At 42.0% G+C, this 21,098-nt stretch overlaps 2 protein-coding genes across 2 annotated transcripts; both read left to right on the top strand.

The window, feature by feature from the left end:
• Positions 1-9,152: 9,152 nt before the first annotated feature.
• LOC131330637 (uncharacterized) lies at positions 9,153-11,097 on the top strand. The gene is made up of 4 exons (XM_058364289.1): positions 9,153-9,494; positions 9,619-9,899; positions 10,032-10,567; positions 10,676-11,097. Exons 1-4 carry the CDS (start codon positions 9,153-9,155, stop codon positions 11,095-11,097), a joined length of 1,581 nt encoding a protein of 526 aa, XP_058220272.1.
• An 8,370-nt stretch (positions 11,098-19,467) lies between these two features.
• LOC131330626 (uncharacterized) lies at positions 19,468-20,016 on the top strand. Its single transcript, XM_058364266.1, has one exon. The coding sequence runs from the start codon at positions 19,468-19,470 to the stop codon at positions 20,014-20,016; it is 549 nt and encodes a 182-aa protein (XP_058220249.1).
• Positions 20,017-21,098: the final 1,082 nt, after the last annotated feature.

The following is a 21,098-nucleotide window of genomic DNA, read 5'->3' as shown; positions in this document are numbered from 1 at the left end:
CTTGCCCAGACTTGTGACATGCCTTAGCCTTTAAATCTCCTTATTTGGTGGCTTTTCTGCAAAACAAAACTAGCACACTCTACGAGCCAACTTAGTTAAAAACAACTAATTAACAATTAAATTAAACTATAACTAGACTCTAGCGCACCCTTCATTACATTCTCGGGTGCTTATCACAAGTGTGTAAGTAACCATGTGCTATTTGTATTCCAGCCTAACTTAGCAAATAAAATTAAGTCTATAACCACATAGTTAATAGAAGCACAACAATTATCCATGTATTAAGCATAATTAGAATGAGGGTTATTACAAGTTAAGTTGCAACTTTGTGGGTTTTACCCACAAAATTTTTTTGTAAAAATTTGTCCATACCACTTGGGGTGTGGATTCATTAATAAAATTTTGAATAATTTTATTCTTCTAATTGCCTTTTTCAATATCATGCGTACAGGAAAATTGAACAATCGTCCCTCGTGGGGAGTTTTATTGGCCACGGGGGCTAACAAAGAGAACACGTGGTCCTAATGAAAACAACTTTGCTGCTAAAGTTTTATTGAAAACAAAAAGTTTCCTAAAAACAGGAATAAATTTCCTAAAAATAGAAATAAACTTCCATTGCAAGTACCTACTTGTAATAGTTCTTGAGATGCTCCACGTTCCATGAATTTGGCAGCTCTTTTCCCCTTAGGGTTGCGAGCCTATATGCACCAGCCTTTACATGATGCAAGACCTGATAGGGTCCTTCCCAATTTGGGCCAAGCTTGCCCACCTTCTTTCCAGTCGGATCAACTTTCCTTAGGACTAGGTCACCAGTTTGAAAATCTCTTGGCCTAACCTGGGCTTTATGGTACTTGACCATTCTTTGCTGGTACATGGCTATTTTGGCCATTGCTGTTTCTCTTGTTTCTTCCAATAGATCCAGCTCAGCCCTGAGATCTTCCTGGTTTTCTTGGTGATCCGTGCTTACGGTCCTATAATTGAGGAGTTCAATTTCAATGGGAACTATTGCTTCAGCCCTAAATGCAAAGGAGTATGGAGTTTCTCTAGTTGTAGTTCGGGGTGTTGTCTGATATGCCCATAGCACATTATAAAGCTCATCTAGCCAAGCTCCTTTGGCCTCTCGCAACCTCTTCTTAATCCCCTTTTTGATGGTTCGATTCATGGCTTCCCCTTGCCCATTAGCTTTCGGGTGAGCTTTGGACGCATAATGTATGTGTATTCCCTTGGAAACACAGTATGCTTTGAACTGAGGATTGTCAAATTGCTTTCCTCGGTCTATGACTATAACTCGTGGTAATCCAAATCGGCTGGTAATTAATTTCCATAAGAAGTCAATTGTAACCTCTGCTGTGATTATGGCCAGCGCCTTAGCTTCGACCCACTTTGTAAAGTAATCTACAGCTATGATGGCATGCTGGACCTAGCCTGCTGCCATAGGAAGTGGGCCAATTAGGTCTACTCCCCATTAGGCGAATGGCCAAGGTCCTTTCATTGGAGTTAAAGACCGTGGGTGATCAATGAATGATATTTGCAAAGCGTTGGCACTTCTCATATTTTTGGACCATAGAGTAGCAATCCTTTTGCATGCTGGGCCAGTAGTATCCCAATCTAAGGAGTTTGTAGGCCAGCATGCGGCCACCTTGGTGATCCCCACAAACTCCTTGATGGACTTCTTCCATAGCCCGTTCAGATTCTGCCATGGTAAGACTTCTAAGATATGGTAATGAGAAGCTCCTTCTGTATAGCACATCTCCTATCATCAGGTATTTTGCAGCTCTGATTTTGAGCTGCCTAGCTTTGACCTTATCATCTGGTAGTGTCCCATTTGTTATGTAGTCAACTATGGGCTTGTCCATGAGTTGTTATAGTCAATAGCTTGTACTTGTACGTTCGAGGCAAAGATACTTGGTAACTCCAAATATCGTACCGGTGTATTCCGTGGAATAGCATCTTCTTTGGCCGTGGCCAGCTTTGCCAGATAATCAGCTTTAATGTTCTGCCCCCTTGGGATCTTTACAATATTAAAGTTTTGCAGCTTTGCATTACCTCTTCCTGCACAATATATTCTCCCAGGACTTGTCCTATTACCAGCTGTGAATCACTTTTGGCTAACACGTGGTTAGCACCAACGGCCTTGGCCAGCTCCAATCCAACCACAAGAGCTTCATATTCAGCCTCATTGTTGGTTGCTTTGAACTCAAACCTACGCGCATAGCTTAGGCATTGTCCTTTTGGAGATGTTAAAATTAAACTAGCTCCGCTTGCTTCTCTGGTTGTTGATCCATCAACTTGAAGGACCCAAGGTTTAGGTCCTTCCTTAGGGAGCTCTTCTGGTTTTGGATATGTGTATTCTACGAGGAAATTTGCAAGCACTTGTGCTTTGATGGCAATCCGGGGCTTGTACTCTATATCGAACTCACCAAGCTCTATGGACCATTGAATTAATCGGCCTGATGTCTCTGGGCAGTGGAGAATTCTCTGAAGTGGTTGATCTGTCAGTACTTTGATAGAGTGAGCCTGGAAATATGGCCATAGCCTTCTGGCTGCAATCACCATTGCAAAGGCTATCTTTCAGCTCTGGGATATTTCAGCTCAGCTCCTCGCAATGCTCTGCTAGTGTAGTACACTGGGAGCTGCATCCCTTGCTCCTCCCTAATCAAAACTGCGCTAACAGCGTGGGGGGAGGCAGCAAGGTACAGGTGTGAAAACTCGCGCAATAATCTCATTTTTAGTAAAATTGTGTTTTGATTTACTTTGGTCATTTAGTTGATGTGATCGCACGGATTGACGTGTTGTTATGTATGAGACGTTTGGTAAATAGTTAAATTTTGAGTTTCGGTGTTGAAATGATGTTTGAAAGTGTTAGTAGCGATCGGGGTTTGATTCGATGAACGCTGGCAAAAATTTTCAAATCTGTCTGTGATGTACCTGTACCGTGGTTTCCCAGTACCGGTACATCATGTAAAAATTTTGAATTTTCACGCAATTCAGACACTATAAATAGACCCCTTATATTATTTTCTCACTCCAAGGCCACGAACCAAAGCCCTAAAATCATCCCTCTACCTTCTCTCTTCAATCTCTCACCCAAATTCTTGGATTTGCACATCAAACACCTCAAAATCTTCAAGATCTATGGGTTGTTCATCCTAATTTCATCCGGAATCAAGGTTATTGCGCTCAAAGAGGTAAGAACTCCATCATTTTCAGATTTTTCTCTCTCTCCTCTCAATTACTTGTTGAACCTCACTTATTTCCCTTGATCTTAGGGAATCTTGGACCTAGGTCTCGCATTGTAGCTTGGGAGGAGCTAGATCTTGGTGTTTCAAGCTTGAGTTACTTAGGGTTTTGCTCAAAACCTATTGTGGTAGGGATTTCTTACTCTTGTTATATGGTTATGTGATGTTTATGTACCTAGATCGTGCTTTGTTTCATGCTTGAGGTTGGGTTTTGTGTTTTGATCGAATCTGGAAATTTCTTCCCGTTTTCTAAGTTTCAGCCATAACTTCTTTGTCCGATGTCCGTTTCATGCAAATTTTATATCGATTCGAAGGTCTTGAAGTCAGCTTTCATTTGCCGCTAGAATCATCTGAAAACTCTTAGTACACAGAAAGTTATGACCATTTGAGTAGAGGTGTGTCGGGCTGTCAATGTCGGTTGGCTATTTCTAAGATTGTTTCGTTCCGTGTTATGACTCCTTATATAATTAGAATGTATTTAAGTCACTCTTGAATGTAATTGCTTGTTTCCTAATGACTCGTGGTTCGATTTTGTCTCTTGGCACTCGTTAGAGTATAATATTAGTGTCATTGGTTAGGGAATGAAACCATAACGTTAATAGGAATATCGTGGGCTATAAGGGGTTACGTGGTGAATGTTATGAGTAGACTTGAGCTTGTCTAGTGATCTGATGGGTAGTATTGTGACTCGTATCCTTGTGTCTCATCTTGTTGAGCTCCCTAGGTCCCTTTGGCATTCGTTTTATAAGATTCTCATTTAGAATCTAGCCGGTGATGTGTCGTGGAGTCGTTGTAGGTTCGGTACGTGACGTAGGGCATCATGATAAACTTAAAGGAATGACATGGACTTAAAGTATTTATCAATGTGCAATGGGGTATGCTTATGAGATTGTAATACATTGTTGATGATGTATGAACGAAGGTGAACTTGGAAAATGTTGTCTTCTTGTATTCAGATCGATTATGTGTGTGTGTATGTTGATAATTTTAAATTGAGGGTCCTGCAACGCAAGGTGTGGTAATGGGGAGACTCTAGAGGGCCCGCAACACAAGGTGTGGTAATGCGAAAACCCAGGTGGAGAGAATTCAATGCGATGCAAGGGGTGGTAACACAGTTCAATGTCTTGCATGATGAAGAGAATTTTGATTGGCTTTAGAAGTCTATGTTGATGTTTGGATTGCTTGTTGCTTGGAATTGTGGTGGTCGAGAAAGAGAATAAAAGGTTGGTTTTATCAAGGTTTTATTAAAGAAAGAAATTTGATTTTTGAAAAGAGGAAAAAAATCCTCCGGTATTCTTGAGCGAATCAACGGATCCGGTATTTGGGTACAAATCAACGGACTCCGGTATTCAAGCTCGAATCAACGGAGTTTGACCCGTAATGGTCTTGAGTTTTCTCAAAATTTGTTTTGGAAATCAAAAGGAAAGTTTTATGAAATGATACTCTATGGTGAATGGTATGAGTTGAGGAAGTAGTTGTGGCGTTCGTTCGAAAAGTTATCAGATGGTTGAACTATTGTTGTAGTTTGTTGGATTGATACGAGTTTAAAAGTTGCTTCTAGTTAATGTATGAATGGTTAGGGACATCTGTACAACGTCTAGGATTCTCCAGTCTTAGTCCGTTTGTTCGTAGTGGTAGCTCTTGTATCTCACGTTCGTTTGTTAAAATTCATTCACTCTAGTTGCATGCTTCATCGTATTTTCATATAACTTGAGTATAATTTTCCTACTGGGCTAGTGTAGCTCAACCTATCATTTTCAGGTACAAAGCAAGGAAATTGGCTTGATGTGCATCTCGTGCTAGTTGATCATATCTTTTAAAGGTATAAAAGTGGCGACATTCTGCATTTGACTTGAAAGAAATTCTTGAAAGAATGATTATTGTAAATTGTAATTCTATTTCGGTATTTTGGTAACTTGGGGCCTCGAGCTAGGACTGTAATTTTTAAATTTAACTTTAAGAACATGGAAAGATATGTCATTTGGGTATTATCGATACGTTAGTTATTATTTTATTTATCGAAAATGATTATTATTTATGTTGAAAATCGAGGGCGTGACAACATGAATAGGTCTTCTCCTTCTTGGGTCCTGCTAAGCAATGATGGGGATGTCAAATACCCCTTCAGCTGATTGAAAGTTGTTTCCTCTATGGTAGTCCACTCAAAGGCCTTTTTCTAAACCTTAAAGAATGTTTGACACTTATCAGTCGCTCATGAGATGAATCTGCTCAATGCTGTGACGCGTCCTATTAGCTTCTGGACCTCCTTGATGTTTTGAGGCGAGTGCATGGTGAGGATGGCCTGGATTTTTTCAGGTTTTGCTTCAATGCCCTTTTAAGACACCATGAAGCCTGAAAACTTCCCTGAGGAGATTCCAAAAGCACATTTTGTCGAGTTGAGCTTCATTTGGTATTTTCTGAGAACCTGAAAGGTTTCTTCCAAATCTACAATATGGTTATGTGCCTTGGCACTTTTCACCATCATGTCGTCCACATATACTTCCACGTTGCACCCGATCTATTGCTTGAACATCTTGTTGACCAGCCTTTGGTATGTTGCCCCTGAATTCTCAAGACCGAAGGGCATTACTTTGTAACAACATGACCCCTTATCGGTGATGAATGAGGTTTTCTCTTGATCTCTTTCGTGCATTTGGATTTGATTATATCCTGAAAATGCATCCATGAAGCTGAGGAGCTCGTGCCCAGCAGTAGAATCTACCAAGGAGTCAATCCTTGGCAGAGGAAAACTATCCTTTGGACATGCTTTATTGAGGTCAGTGAAGTCTACACACATCCTCCACTTGCCATTGGATTTCTTTACCATAACCACGTTGGCTAGCCAATTGGGGTAGAGAACTTCGCGGATGGATCCTGCTTGTATGAGTTTGTCTACCTCATTGGCCGCAGCTTCGTTTCATTCCAGAGCAAAGCTCCTTTTCTTCTGCTTAACTAGGCGCATCGTAAGATCCACGTTCAGTTTGTGGGATATGATCCTTGGGTCTATCCCTGGGATATCCTCATGGGACCATCCAAAGACGTCTTTGTTCTTTCTTAGGAATTGTAGCAGCTTTGCTCTTGCTACCGTGCTCAATCCTATTCCCATCCTTACTGTCTTTCCCGGTTGCCTTGGTTCCAGGAGCTCTTCCACGAGCTCTTCCACGGGCTCTCCATGTTGGAGCTTCTCCTCATCTCGTGTGTTGAGGCTCTCTACATTCATGGTGATGTTAGCTCCTTTGAGTGAGGTGACGTAACACTTCCGTGCTGCTTTCTGATCTTCTCTGATGCAAGCAACTCCTTTGGGAACTTTATCATCAAATGATATGTGGAGATTATTGCCCCGATCTTATTCAGAGTTGTTCTCCCCAGTATTGCATTGTATGCTGAGGGACAGTCAACTACTATGAAATCTATTATTCGTGTGATCTAACTTCCCTCTCCCCCCATAGTGATTGGTAAGGCAATTTGACCAGTTGGGTAAATCGGCATACTTGCAAATCCAACTAATGGTGATGTCATAGGCCTTAACCTTTCTCGTCCAACCTTTAGTTGGTCATATGCATGGAGGTAGAGGATGTCAGCTGAGCTTCCGCTATCTATAAGTACCCTACGTGTGAGGTAGTTTGCTACGACAATGGTTATTACCAGTGGGTCATCATGAGGGATCTGAAGTCCCTTGATGTCTTCCTCTGAGAAAATAATGGGTATTTCCTCCTTTTTCTGGAACTTGCTTGGGCAGCCAACCGTGTTGACCTCCAAATGTTCTTCTGATCTCAGTTTTCTCAGGTGAGTTTTTCTAGCATTGCTGGACTTTTCGCCTCCAACAAATCCTCCATTGATGACATTGATCTCTCCAATGGGACCTGACCGGGGGGTGGTGCCATCTCTATTCTCCTTGCTGGCATCTTCCCTTTTGGATTGCTTTTGGTACTTCTTCGTTACAAAATGTTGAAGTCTCCCTCTTTGGATCAGATCCTCGATCTGCTTCTTTAGGTCAATGCAATCATCTGTGTTATGACTGTGGTCTTTATGGAACCTGCAGTATTTGTCCTTAGCTCGAGACTATTAGGATTAGTCCTTAACTTTCCGGGCCACTTGAGGTCCGGAACATCCTGTAGGTTGCTAAGTATTTTCTCTGCCGTAGCTATGAGCAGAGTGAACTACTTGTACCGGCTTTGGGGCGGTCCCCCTGCTCCTCCCCGTCACGGGGATGATCTTGAATCCACCTTTTTATTCTTTGGTTCACCTCCCGTCTTGCGGGTGGATTCTCTTCTCTTCTCTTCTTATCAGGCCGAGGAAACTCGCCAACCTGTGATGGCCCTGCTTGGGGATCAAAGCCATCACACGTACATCTTGCATAGACAGCTTCCTCTGCGTTCATGTGTTTCTGAGCTCTGAGCATAAGCTCCGCCAGAGTTTTGAGTGGCTCTTGAGATAAGAGGTATAGAAACTGTCCTGAGTACAGTTCAGCTATCTACGCAGTTATGCTCACACTATCGTCGGCTTCTTCTATTTGAACCACCTCTTTGTTGAATTTGGTGGTGTACTTTCTCAATGACTCCCATCTTCCTTGTTTCACCGTCAAGAGGTGTGTTGTTAGTTTGCCGTAGCGCTAGCCAGCAATGAAGTAGCTTACAAAGCTTGTGCTAAGCTCTTTAAAAAACTACGTATGCTTCTCGGTGGGAGCTTATTAAACCATGCTCGAGCACTTCCCTTGAGGGTAACAGGGAATGCTCGGCACATCACTTCGTCTGGCACTGCTTGTAGACGCATTAGAGATTTATACGTTTCCAAATGATCTAATGGGTCCGTGGAACCATTGAACATCTCTAGTTGGGGCATTTTAAACTTCATTGGAAGAGGCAAACCCATGACTTCGGGTGTAAAAGGTGAATCCGTATTCTGTACCAACTCCTCTACCATAGTAGGAGTTTGTGCTTTGATATGTTTCATTAGCCCCTTAATCTGGTCTTGTATCTTAAGCAATGCCTCTTGTTCATTGGGCGGCTTTTCTAGGGGTGATTTGTCATGCTTCTTTCGGTTTTGGCTTTCCTTCTCATTGGATTCGCCTTCCTCTCTGTCGTCCTCTTCTTCATGTCGACTGTGTCATAAATTTAGGATGCTTGGCTCGGAGATTTGCTTTCATAAATCTACTTTTTCCTGCATCGTTGTTTGTAACCCTTGGGTTAATGTTTTTATTTGCTCCTGCATCTGAGTAAACACTTCCGGGGTCATCTGATCACCTCCAGTTTTGTTTGCTGCGACGGCCTTGGCCGCTTCTGTCGCCTTAGCGGCCTTTTCGGCGGCGATCTTGGCAGCTTTTGCTGCCTTGGCCATCTCGGCGGCCTTTGTAGCCTTGGCTGCGGTGGTGGCGGCCTTCGTGGCGTCGTCGACACCCGTTTGTTGGGGGTCTGAAGCCAATGTTGTTCTACTTGATCGGGTGTCGACAACGCCACGAAGGCCGCCGCCACCGCAGCCAAGGCTACAAAGGTCGTCGAGATGGTCAAGGCAGCAAAAGCTGCCAAGGTCGCCGCCGAAAAGGCCGCTAAGGCGGCAGAAGCGGCCAAGGCCGTCGCAGCAAACAAAACTGGAGGCGATCAGATGACCCCAAAAGTGTTTACTCAGATGCAGGAGCAAATAAAAACATTAACCTAAGGGTTACAAACAACGATGCAGGAAAAAGTAGATTTATGAAAGCAAATCTCCGTGCCAAGCATCCTAAACTTATGACACAATCGACATGAAGAAGAGGACGACAGAGAGGAAGGCGAATCCAATGAGAAAGAAAGCCAAAATCGAAAGAAGCATGACAAATCACCCCTAGAAAAGCCGCCCAACGAACAAGAGGCATTGCTTAAGATACAAGACCAGATTGAGGGGCTAATGAAACATATCAAAGCACAAACTCCTGCTATGGTAGAGGAGTTGGTACAGAATACGGATTCACCTTTTACACCTAAAGTCATGGGTTTGCCTCTTCCAATGAAGTTTAAAATGCCCCAACTAGAGATGTTCAATGGTTCCATGGACCCATTAGATCATTTGGAAACGTATAAATCTCTAATGCGTCTACAAGCAGTGCCAGACGAAGTGATGTGCCGGGCATTCCCTGTTACCCTCAAGGGAAGTGCTCGAGCATGTTTCAATAAGCTCCCATCGGGAAGCATATGTAGTTTTAAAGAGCTTAGCACAAGCTTTGTAAGCTACTTTATTCTTGGCCAATGCTACGGCAAACCAGCAACAAACCTCTTAATGGTGAAATAAGGAAGATGGGAGTCATTGAGAGAGTACACCACCAGGTTCAACAAAGAGGTGGTTTAGATAGATGAAGCCGACGATAGTGTGAGCATAACTGCACATATAGCTGGACTGTACTCAGGACAGTTTCTATACCTCTTATCTCAAGAACCACCGAAAACTTTGGCAGAGCTTATGCTCAGAGCTCAAAAAACACATGAACGTAGAGGAAGTTGTATATGCAAGACGTACACGTGATGGCTTTGACCCCCAAGCAGGGCCATCACAGGTTGGCGAGTTTCCTCCACCTGATAATAAGAGAAAAGAATCCACCCGCAAGACGGGAGGTGAACCAAAAAATAAAAAGGTGGATTCAAGATCATCCCCAAAGCGGGGAGGAGTAGGAGGACCCCCCCAAGGCTGGTACAAGCAGTTCACTCCGCTCATAGCTACGGCAGAGCAAATCCTTAAACCTACAGGATGATCCGGACCTCAAGTGGCCCAGAAAGTTAAGGACTGATCCTAATAGTCTTGAGCTAAGGACAAATACTGCAGGTTCCACAAAGACCATGGTCATAACACAGATGATTGCATTGACCTAAAGCAGCAGATCGAGGATTTGATCCAAAGAGGGAGACTTCAACGTTTTGTAACAAACCAGAAGCAATCCAGGAGGGAAGATACCAGCAAGGAGAGTAGAGATGGCACTACACCCCGGTCAGGTCCCATTGGAGAGATCAAGGTCATCCATGGAGGATTTGTTGGAGGCGGAGAGTCCAGCAATGCTAGAAAAGCTCACCTAAGGAAATTGAGATCAGAAGAACATTTGGAGGTCAACACAGTTGGCCGTCCAGACAAGTTCCAAAAGGAGGAAATACCCATTATTTTCTCAGAGGAAGACATCAAGGGAGTTCAGATCCCTCATGATGACTCACTAGTAATAACCATTGTCATAGCAAACTACCTCACACGTAGGGTACTGATAGATAGCGGAAGCTCAGCTGACATCCTCTACCTCCATGCATATGACCAACTAAAGGTTGGACGAGAAAGGTTAAGGCCTATGACATCACCATTAGTTGGATTTGCAAGTATGCCCATTTACCCAGCTGGTCAAATAGCCCTACCAATCATTATGGGGGGAGAGGGAAGTCAAATCACATGAATAATTGATTTCATAGTAGTCGACTGTCCTTCAGCATATAATGCAATATTGGGGAGAACAACTCTGAATAAGATCGAGGCAATAATCTCAACATATCATTTGATGATAAAGTTCCCAACACCAGAGGGAGTTGCTTACGTCAGAAGAGATCAGAAAGCAGCACGGGAGTGTTCCGTCACCTCACTCAGAGGAGCTAACATCACCATTAATGTGGAGAGTGTCGACACACAAGATGAAGAGAAGCTCCAACATGGAGAGCCCGTGGAACCAGGGCCACCGGGAAAGACAGTAAGGATGGGAATAGGATTGAGCATGGTAGCAAGAGCTGAGCTACTACAATTCCTAAGAAAGAACAAAGACGCCTTTGCGTGGTCCCATGAGGATATCCCAGGGATAGACCCAAGGGTCATATCCCACAAACTGAACATGGATCCCACGATGCGCCCAGTCAAGTAGAAGAAAAGGACCTTTGCTCCGGAATGAAACGAAGCTGCGGCCAAGGAGGTAGACAAACTCATACAAGCGGGATCCATCCGCAAAGTTCTCTACCCCGATTGGCTACCCAATGTGGTTACTGTAAAGAAATCCAATGGCAAGTGGAGGAGGTGTGTAGGCTTCACTGACCTCAATAAAGCATGTCCAAAGGATAGCTTTCCTCTACCAAGGATTGACTTCTTGGTAGATTCTATTGCTGGGCACGAGCTCCTCAGCTTCATGGATGCATTTTCAGGATATAATCAAATCCAAATACATGAAGGAGATCAAGAGAAAACCTCATTCATCACCGACAAGGGGGTTATATTGTTACAAAGTAATGCCCTTCGATCTTAAGAACGCAGGGGCGACATACCAAAGGTTGGTCAATAAGATGTTCAGGCAACATATCAGGAGCAACGTAGAAGTATACGTGGACAACATGCTGGTGAAAAGTGCCAAGGCACATAACCATGTTGCAGATTTGGAAGAAACCTTTCAAGTTCTTAGAAAATACCAAATGAAGCTCAACTCGACAAAATGTGCTTTTGGAATCTCCTCAGGGAAGTTTTTAGGCTTCATGGTGTCTCAAAGGGGCATTGAAGCAAACCCTGAAAAGATCCAGGCCATTCTCACCATGCGTTCACCTCAAAACATCAAGGAGGCCCAGAAGCTAACAGGACGTGTCGCAGCATTGAGCAGATTTATCTCACGAGCAATTGATAAGTGTCAAACATTCTTTACGGTTTTGAAAAAGGCCTTTGAGTGGACTACCACAAAGGAAACAACTTTCAATCAGCTGAAATGGTATTTGACATACCCACCATTGCTTAACAGGACCCAAGAAGGAGAAGACCTATTCTTGTACCTTATTGTCTCCCCCCACGCTGTTAGCGCAGTTTTGATTAGGGAGGAGCAAAGGATGCAGCTCCCAGTGTACTACACTAGCAGAGCGCTGCGAGGAGCTGAGCTAAGGTATCCTAGAGCTGAAAAGACAGCCTTTGCAATGGTGACAGCAACCAGAAGGCTACGGCCATATTTCCAGGGTCACTCTATTAAAGTACTGACGATCAACCACTTCGAAGAATTCTCCACTACCCAGAAACATCAAGCTGGTTAATTCAATGGTCAATAGAGCTTGGTGAGTTTGATATAGAGTACAAGCCTCGGATTGCCATCAAAGTACAAGTGCTTGTAGATTTCCTCGCAGAATACACATATCCAGAACCAAAAGAGCTCCCCAAGGAAGAACCTAAACCTTGGGTCCTTCAAGTTGATGTATCAACAACCAGAGAAGCAAGCGAAGTTGTTTTAATTTTAACATCTCCAAAAGGACAACGCCTAAGCTATGCGCTTAGGTTTGAGTTCAAAGCAACCAACAACGAGGCTGAATATGAGGCTCTTGTGGTTGGATTGGAGTTGGCTAAGGCCGTTGGTGCTAACCACATGTTAGCCAAAAGTGATTCATAGCTGGTAGTAGGACAAGTCCTAGGAGAATATACTGTGAAGGAAGAGGTAATGCAGAAGTACTTGGATAAAGTGAAGGCCCAAGTTGCAAAGCTGCAAAGCTTTAATATTGTCACCGGTACGATATTTGGAGTTACCAAGTATCTTTGCCCCGGACGTATAGGTACAAGCTATTGACTACAACAACTCATGGACAAGTCCCATAGTCGACTACATAACAAATGGGACACTACTAGATGATAAGGTCAAAGCTAGGCAGCTCAAGATCAGAGTTGCAAAATACTTGATGATGAGAGATGTGCTATACAGAAGGAGCTTCTCATTACCATATCTTAGATGTCTGACCATGGCAGAATTTGAACGGGCTATGGAAGAAGTCCACCAAGAAGTGTCTGGGGATCACCATGGTGGCCGCATGCTGGCCTACAAACTCCTCAGATTGGGATACTACTGGCCAAGAATGCAAAAGGATTGCAACTCTATGGTCCAAAAATGTGAGAAGTGCCAATGCTTTGCAAATATCATTCATGGGTCACCCACGGTCTTAACTCCAATGAAAGGACCTTGGCCATTCGCCCAATGGGGAGTAGACATGATTAGCCCACTTCCTATGGCAGCAGGCTAGGTCCAGCATGCCATCATAGCTGTAGATTACTTTACGAAGTGGGTCGAAGCTAAGGCGCTGGCCACAATCACAGCAGAGGTTACAATTGACTTCTTATGGAAGTTAATTATTAACCGATTTAGATTACCACGAGTTATAGTGATAGACCGAGGAAAACAATTTGACAATGCTCAGTTCAAAGCATACTGTATTTCCAAGGGAATACATGTACATTATGCGTCCAAAGCTCACCCGAAAGCTAATGAACAAGTGGAAGTCACGAATCGAACCATCAAAAAGGGGATTAAGAAGAGGCTGTGAGAGGCCAAAGGAGCTTGGTCAGATGAGCTTTATAATGTGCTATAGGCATATTGAACAACACCCCGAACTGCAACTAGAGAAACTCCATACTCCCTTGCATTTGGGGCTGAAGCAGTAGTTCCCATTGAAATTGAATTCCTCAATTATAAGACCGCAAACATAGATCACCAAGAAAACCAGGAAGATCTCAGGGCTGAGCTGGATCTCTTGGAAGAAACAAGAGAAACAGCAATGGCCAAAATAGCCGTGTACCAGCAATGAATGGTCAAGTACCATGAAGCCTAGGTTAGGCCAAGAGATTTTCGAATTGGTGACCTAGTCATAAGGAAAGTTGATCCGACTGGAAAGAAGGTGGGCAAGCTTGGGCCAAATTGGGAAGGACCCCATCAGGTCTTGCATCATGTAAAGGCTGGTGCATACAGACTCGCAACCCTAAGGGGAAAAGAACTGCCAAATTCATGGAACGCGGAGCATCTCCAGAAGTATTACAAGTAGGTGCTTATAATGTAAGTCTATTTCTGTTTTTTGGGAAGTTTATTCCTGTTTTTAGGAAACTTTTTGTTTTCAATAAAACTTTAGCAGCAAAGTTGTTTTCATTAGGACCACGTGTTCTCTTTGTTAGCCCCTGTGGCCAATAAAACTCCCCACGAGGGACGATTGTTCAATTTTCCTGTACGCATGATATTGAAAAAGGCAAGCAGAAGAATAAAATTATTTGAAATTTTATTAATAAATCCACACCCCAAGGGGTATGGACAAATTTTTACATAAAAACTTTGTGGGTAAAACTCACAAAGTTGCAACCTAACTACTACCTCCCTCCCTCGGAGGGGAAGGAATTGGCTAAGCCGGTTGCCCTCGGAAAGCCTCCAATTGATCCCAGTTGGCTATCAGCACCATGCGGACCGTATTCTCCATGATGAAAATTGATTCCGCCATGGAGAACTTAGGGTACGAATTAACGGAGAGAAAGAAGAGCTCCCGGAACACCCTGTTTTGAAGTGCAATAAAGTAAGGGGGCAAAATCCTTAATAATAGGGGAATAAAGGTTGACGGAAACAAACCCAACCAACCTCGCGTAGATGAACTCCCCAGGAGCAACTCATGTTGGGCTTGAAATCTCTACACTAAGGGGAGAATCAAGTTTAAAAAAGAGGAGAAAGAACAATGAAGAAAGAGGAACGTACCTAAACGATAACGGGCTCTACGAGGATCGAAGAAGAAGGGTCTCAAACAAAATATCGCCTAAGTAAAATCGAATGCCTCTCTGATAGAGTTTGATTAAGGCAATAAGGAGCTTAAACGATGAGCATCAATCCCGAGAACGGCTCCTTGATCTTCATTGTCCACCTCTAAACACCAGAGTTGCAGGGATCTCGACACCTGTCCCATGACGTGACCCACATATTTAAAACCCTCTGTAAAAGGAAAAAGAGCGGTAACTGCCATTTAGGTCTAACCAATGTTCCTTACCTCCAGGAAAAAGCTGGAGCTTAGAAACAGGGGAGTACCTGATAAGTAGAATAGACTTAAGGAGCTTAGCACTACAAGAACTACAGATCTGGGGAGTATAAGCTAACCTCACCAGGACCCTTCTAGGAACCTACCTGGAACAGATCCAAGACTTACCAGCTCCATCCTTCAGACGAAGCTGGAAAGAGGTCCAAGGACCAGCTCTGGCCCCCAGCTATAACGAGATGGATAGTATCCATAAATATTAATCCATGGAATATACTTATTCCAATAAAGATACCATGATGAGAAACTTAAATCCTAAGGGATAAAAGAGTGCTGACGATAAGATAAGTATAAAATGCTAAAGATATATCTAATCAAAGACGGGTAAAGATTCCTAGCTAAGGCGGGACACCCATGGATTCCTAGCTAAGTCAGAACTCCACATTCCTCAACGAGGTAATCCGGAATCTATGAGAAATAGTACTACGAGGACTCAACCTCCTATCAAGATGCCTATAAATACAACGGTAGAACTCCCATAAAGGTACACGCAACTTATAACCGAGAATCTCAATTCTCTCACCATATAGCAAGTTCTTTACTGACTTAGGCATCGAAGGGTGGTTGGCACGCCACCACACCGGTGACTTGAGCTCTGGCTTTGTTTTGCAGGATCAGGTCGGAGCTAAAGACAAAGCTGATTCATCACTAGCCCTTACCCATTTTTTACCACATCAAATTTTGAGCAGAAACTCAATTTGGGTAGGAGCATCTGAAATGCCAAAACAAAACATTTACCCAAATTCTATTTTTATATGCAACCACCACTTTTCACCATTATCAAGACCATTAACACATCATAAAACAGATGCTATAAAAATTAGATAAAAACATTGCAAATTCATATAATACCTAAAAGTACATCATAACACAAGAAGAAGAGGTCTCTTTCTCAGCCTAGCATACTGAAAGTAGAAAATCAAGACGAAATTCAATTGGTGCATACGTTGATAAATTAGAGCAATCGCAAGCTGAAACTCTCAAACCAAATTCTCTCTAATTTCAAACAGATGAAAAGAACAAAGAAAAGGTGACAAATATAATCAACAGACGCACTCATTAGTTCGTAAAATCTAAGCAACAAAATCTCATTACAGTGATTGGAAAGTGTGAAAACTTTATGTCCTTCTCAAAACCAATTGGCAATGAGTGGAGAGGTCCCAAATATTATTAAGTGATCACCCATTACACTCCCAAGCAATGTGAGACTCTATTTGTAACGACCCCAGATTTTTGCCCTATTTTTTTTAATTACAAATTTGAAATATTAAATACTAATTTAATAATTAATTAGATTGAATAATTAAAATATATTATTATGTATATAACTGATATTACGTACAAAATTATATTCGATATAGATTACACTTTCGATATACATAGATTCATACTCATTCCTTATCCTTCCTAGCTAAATCCTATCGCTATTATCTCTCCACTCCCCTTCAAACTCTCCCTAAACTATATCTCTCTCCAATCTCTATGACATCCCACTCTCCCACCCTCCTATATTACTTTTACCTCCAAAATCAAAACCCACCGTTTTCCTAAAAAATTTCTTTTTGGCAGGAGAGAGAGAGAGAGAGAGCGCCTTAATAACTCCCCCTCTTTTCTTTTCTTTTTTTTTTGCCGAGAGAGACAAAAAGAAAGAAGAAAGCAAAAGGAAGAAGAAGAAGGAAGAAAAAGGAGAAGGACCACCGGGTTCCACCATTGCCGCCACCATAGCCGTCACCGCGCACCTCCATTTTTTTTATTCTAGCTAGAACTCCAAGGATAAAGGTAGATTTTTCTTCACCCTTTAACTCTAAGTATATTAAATGTGTTTTGTACTATATTCGTGGTTCAAATCAAACTAATGTAAAGACGAACCAGAAATACCAAAAATTGATCGAACCAATCAATACCTCGCGGTGGCGACCCTCCACCTAGCAGCCGTAAAACTTGATTTATTTGAACAAAAAATAGATTTCAATCTTAGACTCAATGTTTGATTGTAATGTTTCGTGATGGATATGTGTACTTACCTGTTAATGTGATTTTATCTTTGACTAAACCAATGCATGAAACAAGCGTATACATTGTTTTTGTTCTAATTGAAGCGCTACAGAGCTTTTATAATGGAAACCATAGTTTATAGTTACATAATTACAAAATGTTACTAGATAACAATGGAAATTATTTCATATATTTTCATGACTGGTGGTAGTATAAATAATTAGAAAACTTGAGTGTGCAGCATAAAGAAATTTGAATGATTAACCTATTGTCCAAAAACTCACACGTAATTAGACATAATGTATTAATATATTAATCTCAAGTATTCTTTTAGTAAAACATTTTACACTGGATTTTAGGACATAATTAAGCTTCAAGAGTATTGTTTCTATAAGAAACTAAAGAACATAATTAGCTAAACAAAAAAATAGAATAAAGATAATAGCAATAAAGAAACACAGAAAGGACTAATTATCCTAAGTATTAGTTCAAAGTTAAAAGAGTTGAAAAGGAACCTCTAAGGTTCGAAATAACCTAAGGTTGAATACTTTATGTGAAATAATCTTGGGTCTTTTGAATTGTCGATAATGTATTGCTTCAGTGACTCTTTATGAACTGTTGTTATTATTGATCCACTTGCAAATACTTTGGTGTTGAAGCATATTGAAATTTGTTGTGAAGTTAGTTTGGACTTAAGCTCATTGGATATGGGTGTACGGTGGTTCAATTATCCTATGTAGGTGGTGATATTATGATATGTTTACTCATCATTTGAAATAATTGCATTGTCGATTGAACTGAGAACGTGGAAAGGACATTAGAGACATTGGATGAGTTGTGGACTTAGAGAACTTATGTAGACGTTGTTCTGCTTAGTGGAAAAGGGAAACATATGAAAAGGTGGTGGGCTTAGCAGGACCTCAGGGGTAGCCTGACAGGACTGCGTGTGACCGGGGGTAGCTTGGTAGGACCTTGAGGGTAGCCTGAAAGACCCGGTGTAGCTAGGATGGCCAAATAGGACCTCAGGGGTAGCCTGGCAGGACCTCAGTATTGAGGGTAGCCTAGCAGGACCAAGGGGGCAGCTTGATGGACCTAGAATTGTGAGGGTGACCATGCAGGACCTCAGGGGTAGCTTGGCGAGACCTCAGGTATTGAAGGTAGCCTAGCAGGACCTTGAGGGCAGCCTGATGGACCTAGAATTGTGAGAGTAGCCTACTAGGACCTCGAGATGTTGAGGTAGCCTAGCAGGACATGTAAATTATGTCCCGTGAAATTCTGAGTTTGGAACGTGGTGAATACTACATTGTTGGAATGATTATAGAAGTTGAGATTCTGGAATTTACTTAAGTTGATGGTTATATAATGAAATAAGTTTTGTGCTCTTCGATTCTTACCTCATTTTATTATAAATGTGATTGCTTGTAGAGTAAGGGTTAATGGGTAAGATTTATCTACTGAGTTTCAAAACTCATTATAGTGCCGTTGGGCTGGCGTTTCATGCCAAGTAATCAAGAGACCGAAGAGCAGAATCCGCCCCAAAACGATCCGTACCAGGGTGAAGACCTCCCAGCTAAGGAAGGGGAGTTTGTTGAGCATTTGAGGCCATACCTTTAGTAGCTCTGTTAATTTGACGTACTTTTATTTAAATTTTCATAAGTGTTATCACATTTGTCAAACTCTATTTCATTTTGTTGGTTTGTAAGACAATTAAGTAGTTTTGAATTTGGTATTTAAGGTTTCCAATGCTAAACTCTGTTTAATAAAATTTCATTTCTTATATATCAGTTTTATGAATTATTAAATCAATTTAAAATGATTTAATTAACGTGTCCGAAAATCGGGGCGTTACAACTTGGTATCAGAGCTTTAGGTTCAAACCCTCGGCCTTGGGTAGATTGGGGTAGATCACTTTTCCAAGAGCGTATATTTGAGTAGTAATCGTACCTATTATCTATGATACTTTTAAGTCTAGTTTTGAATTACTGAATAGCTGTCATTCGACTTAGACTCAAAATCGTACTGTGAGAAAACATAGGTCTTACATGTTTGACTTGAATGTGGCACGTTACCTGCTTATGTGGCATTATTTCTATGGCTAAGTGTTAGTAAGAATATAGGTGATTAACTACTTGTACCATAAGTAAAAGAAAATGGTTTGAAAAAATGAAATGTAGAAACCCCCCTCTTAACTTAAGAATTTGATCGTTATAGATGGTGAACACACGAAATGGAACGAACACTAACGATAACGGAAACAACAACGATGCCAACGGCCATAATAGTGGCCAAAACAATGGACAAGATGGTGGACCACAACCAAATAGGCAAGGAGTGCAATAGGACTTAGTTCAATTGATGCAAGCATTATTGCTGCTGCTGCCGCCAACCCTCAACAACCACGATAGCCAACCGGCGAGCAACAACCACGTGGACCTCTAACTAGGAGTATGGATCAACTTCTGGATGCGTTCTGCAAATGTCACCCTCCAATCTTTCATGGGGAAGTGAACCCTAGCACTGCAGCAGCATGGATCAAACAAATCTCCAAGTACCTAGAAGTACTTAATGCGACCAATGTGGGGGATCGCATTGCCTTAGCAATATTTCAGATGCAAGGGGAAGCAGATCATTGGTGGGACTTGATCAAGACCACTCACAATTTGACAACTATGACCTGGCAGATGTTCGAAAACCTTTTCCCAGAAAAATACTTCCCAGCACCTATGAAACAAGCCATGGCCCAGGAATTTATGGACTTGAAGCAGCGTACCTTGACAATAACCCAATATACTGCCCGTTTTGAAGAACTGGCACGTCATGCTACTACTGTGGTACCCACTGATGTTACAAAAGCTATGAAGTTTGAATGGGGTTTGTCCCACTCTATTCGTACTAGTGTGGATGCCAGGTCCACAAAAAGTAGATCCGAGGAGCAATTAAGCTCAGTAGTTAACTCCTACCCCTATGTCCCTTACACTAACAAAAATAGTATATAACTTTGAATAGTAAATTTCAGGAGTCAACAGTTCATCTCATAAAAAATCAAATCAATAGATAAAGTGTTAGTGTCTCATCAGAGTTTATCATCATCACAGCGTATCGTAATCCGTGTCTTCTTTTCTTTTCTTTTTTTTTTTTAGTATCAATTCCATTTTCCATCCTCGAGCACTGGTTCCGCTGACCATCTTTTAGGACTGATCAGGCTCCCAAGCTAAATTCAAATTATGCCACCCAAAAGCACTGATTCCGCTGTTTATCTCTTTCAGAACCTACCGGGTTCTCAGGCTTAATCACTTCATAGTTTCCAACTCACACACGACACTATTTTCGCTGTTTATTCTTTCAAAACCTACCGGGCTCCTAGGTCATGCACACACACCCGAGTCATGATTCCGCTGACCATTCTTTCAGGACCTTCCGGGCTCTCATCCTCACACACGCACACCTGAGCCATGATTCCGCTGACCATCTTCAATGGACCTACCGGGTTCTCATACTCATACAATCATCAATTCTTTTCATATTTCATTTTCTCATTTCTTTTCGTACCACCGGGATGCACAGCGAAGTTCGAGTGGTGAAATTCTCTAAGTACTGCTTCCCAAAGAGTGCCAATACTAGCTACAAAGATTGAACCTTTGAATCGGAGGCTGTTATCAGTGTGTATGGTCCATCCTGTGAGTGCTTTTCCTGCGGCTATTTGGGATCGTTTAAATTCACAATCTTTCTCAAAACTTAGAGCGAGCAATACTTCTCGATGTAATGCAGGCTCGGCAACAAGTGCATATAGATGGGCTTGTCCATTTTCTGATGATGATCACAAATTAAACTCATTTAGCGTCTCTACCATTTCCCATTCTTTTGAAGCTACCTTGGCTTTTTGCGCCCGATCCTTCCGACTTAGGGCATCTGCTACCACATTCGCCTTGCTGGGGTGGTAAGACATGGTAAACTTGTAATCCTCCAGGTATTCCATCCATTTTCTTTGTCTCATATTTAACTCCTTCTGAGTGAACAAATACTTGAGACATTTGTGGTCGGTGAAAACCTCGAATTGCTCCCCATATAGATAAAAGCG

The sequence above is a fragment of the Rhododendron vialii genome, chromosome 1a (assembly GCF_030253575.1).
Source record: "Rhododendron vialii isolate Sample 1 chromosome 1a, ASM3025357v1".
Taxonomy (NCBI): domain Eukaryota; kingdom Viridiplantae; phylum Streptophyta; class Magnoliopsida; order Ericales; family Ericaceae; genus Rhododendron; species Rhododendron vialii.
Note: the sequence above shows the minus strand (reverse complement) of the source record. Positions and strands in the feature narration are given on the sequence as shown.

Coding starts and splice junctions, on each gene's coding strand:
- LOC131330637 (XM_058364289.1), top strand. CDS start 9,153: ATGGTAGAGGAGTTGGTACAGAATACGGATTCACCTTTTACACCTAAA. Junction 9,495..9,618: donor CAGCAACAAACCTCTTAATG/GTGAAATAAGGA, acceptor GACTGTACTCAG/GACAGTTTCTATACCTCTTA. Junction 9,900..10,031: donor GGAGGACCCCCCCAAGGCTG/GTACAAGCAGTT, acceptor CAAATACTGCAG/GTTCCACAAAGACCATGGTC.
- LOC131330626 (XM_058364266.1), top strand. CDS start 19,468: ATGGATCAACTTCTGGATGCGTTCTGCAAATGTCACCCTCCAATCTTT.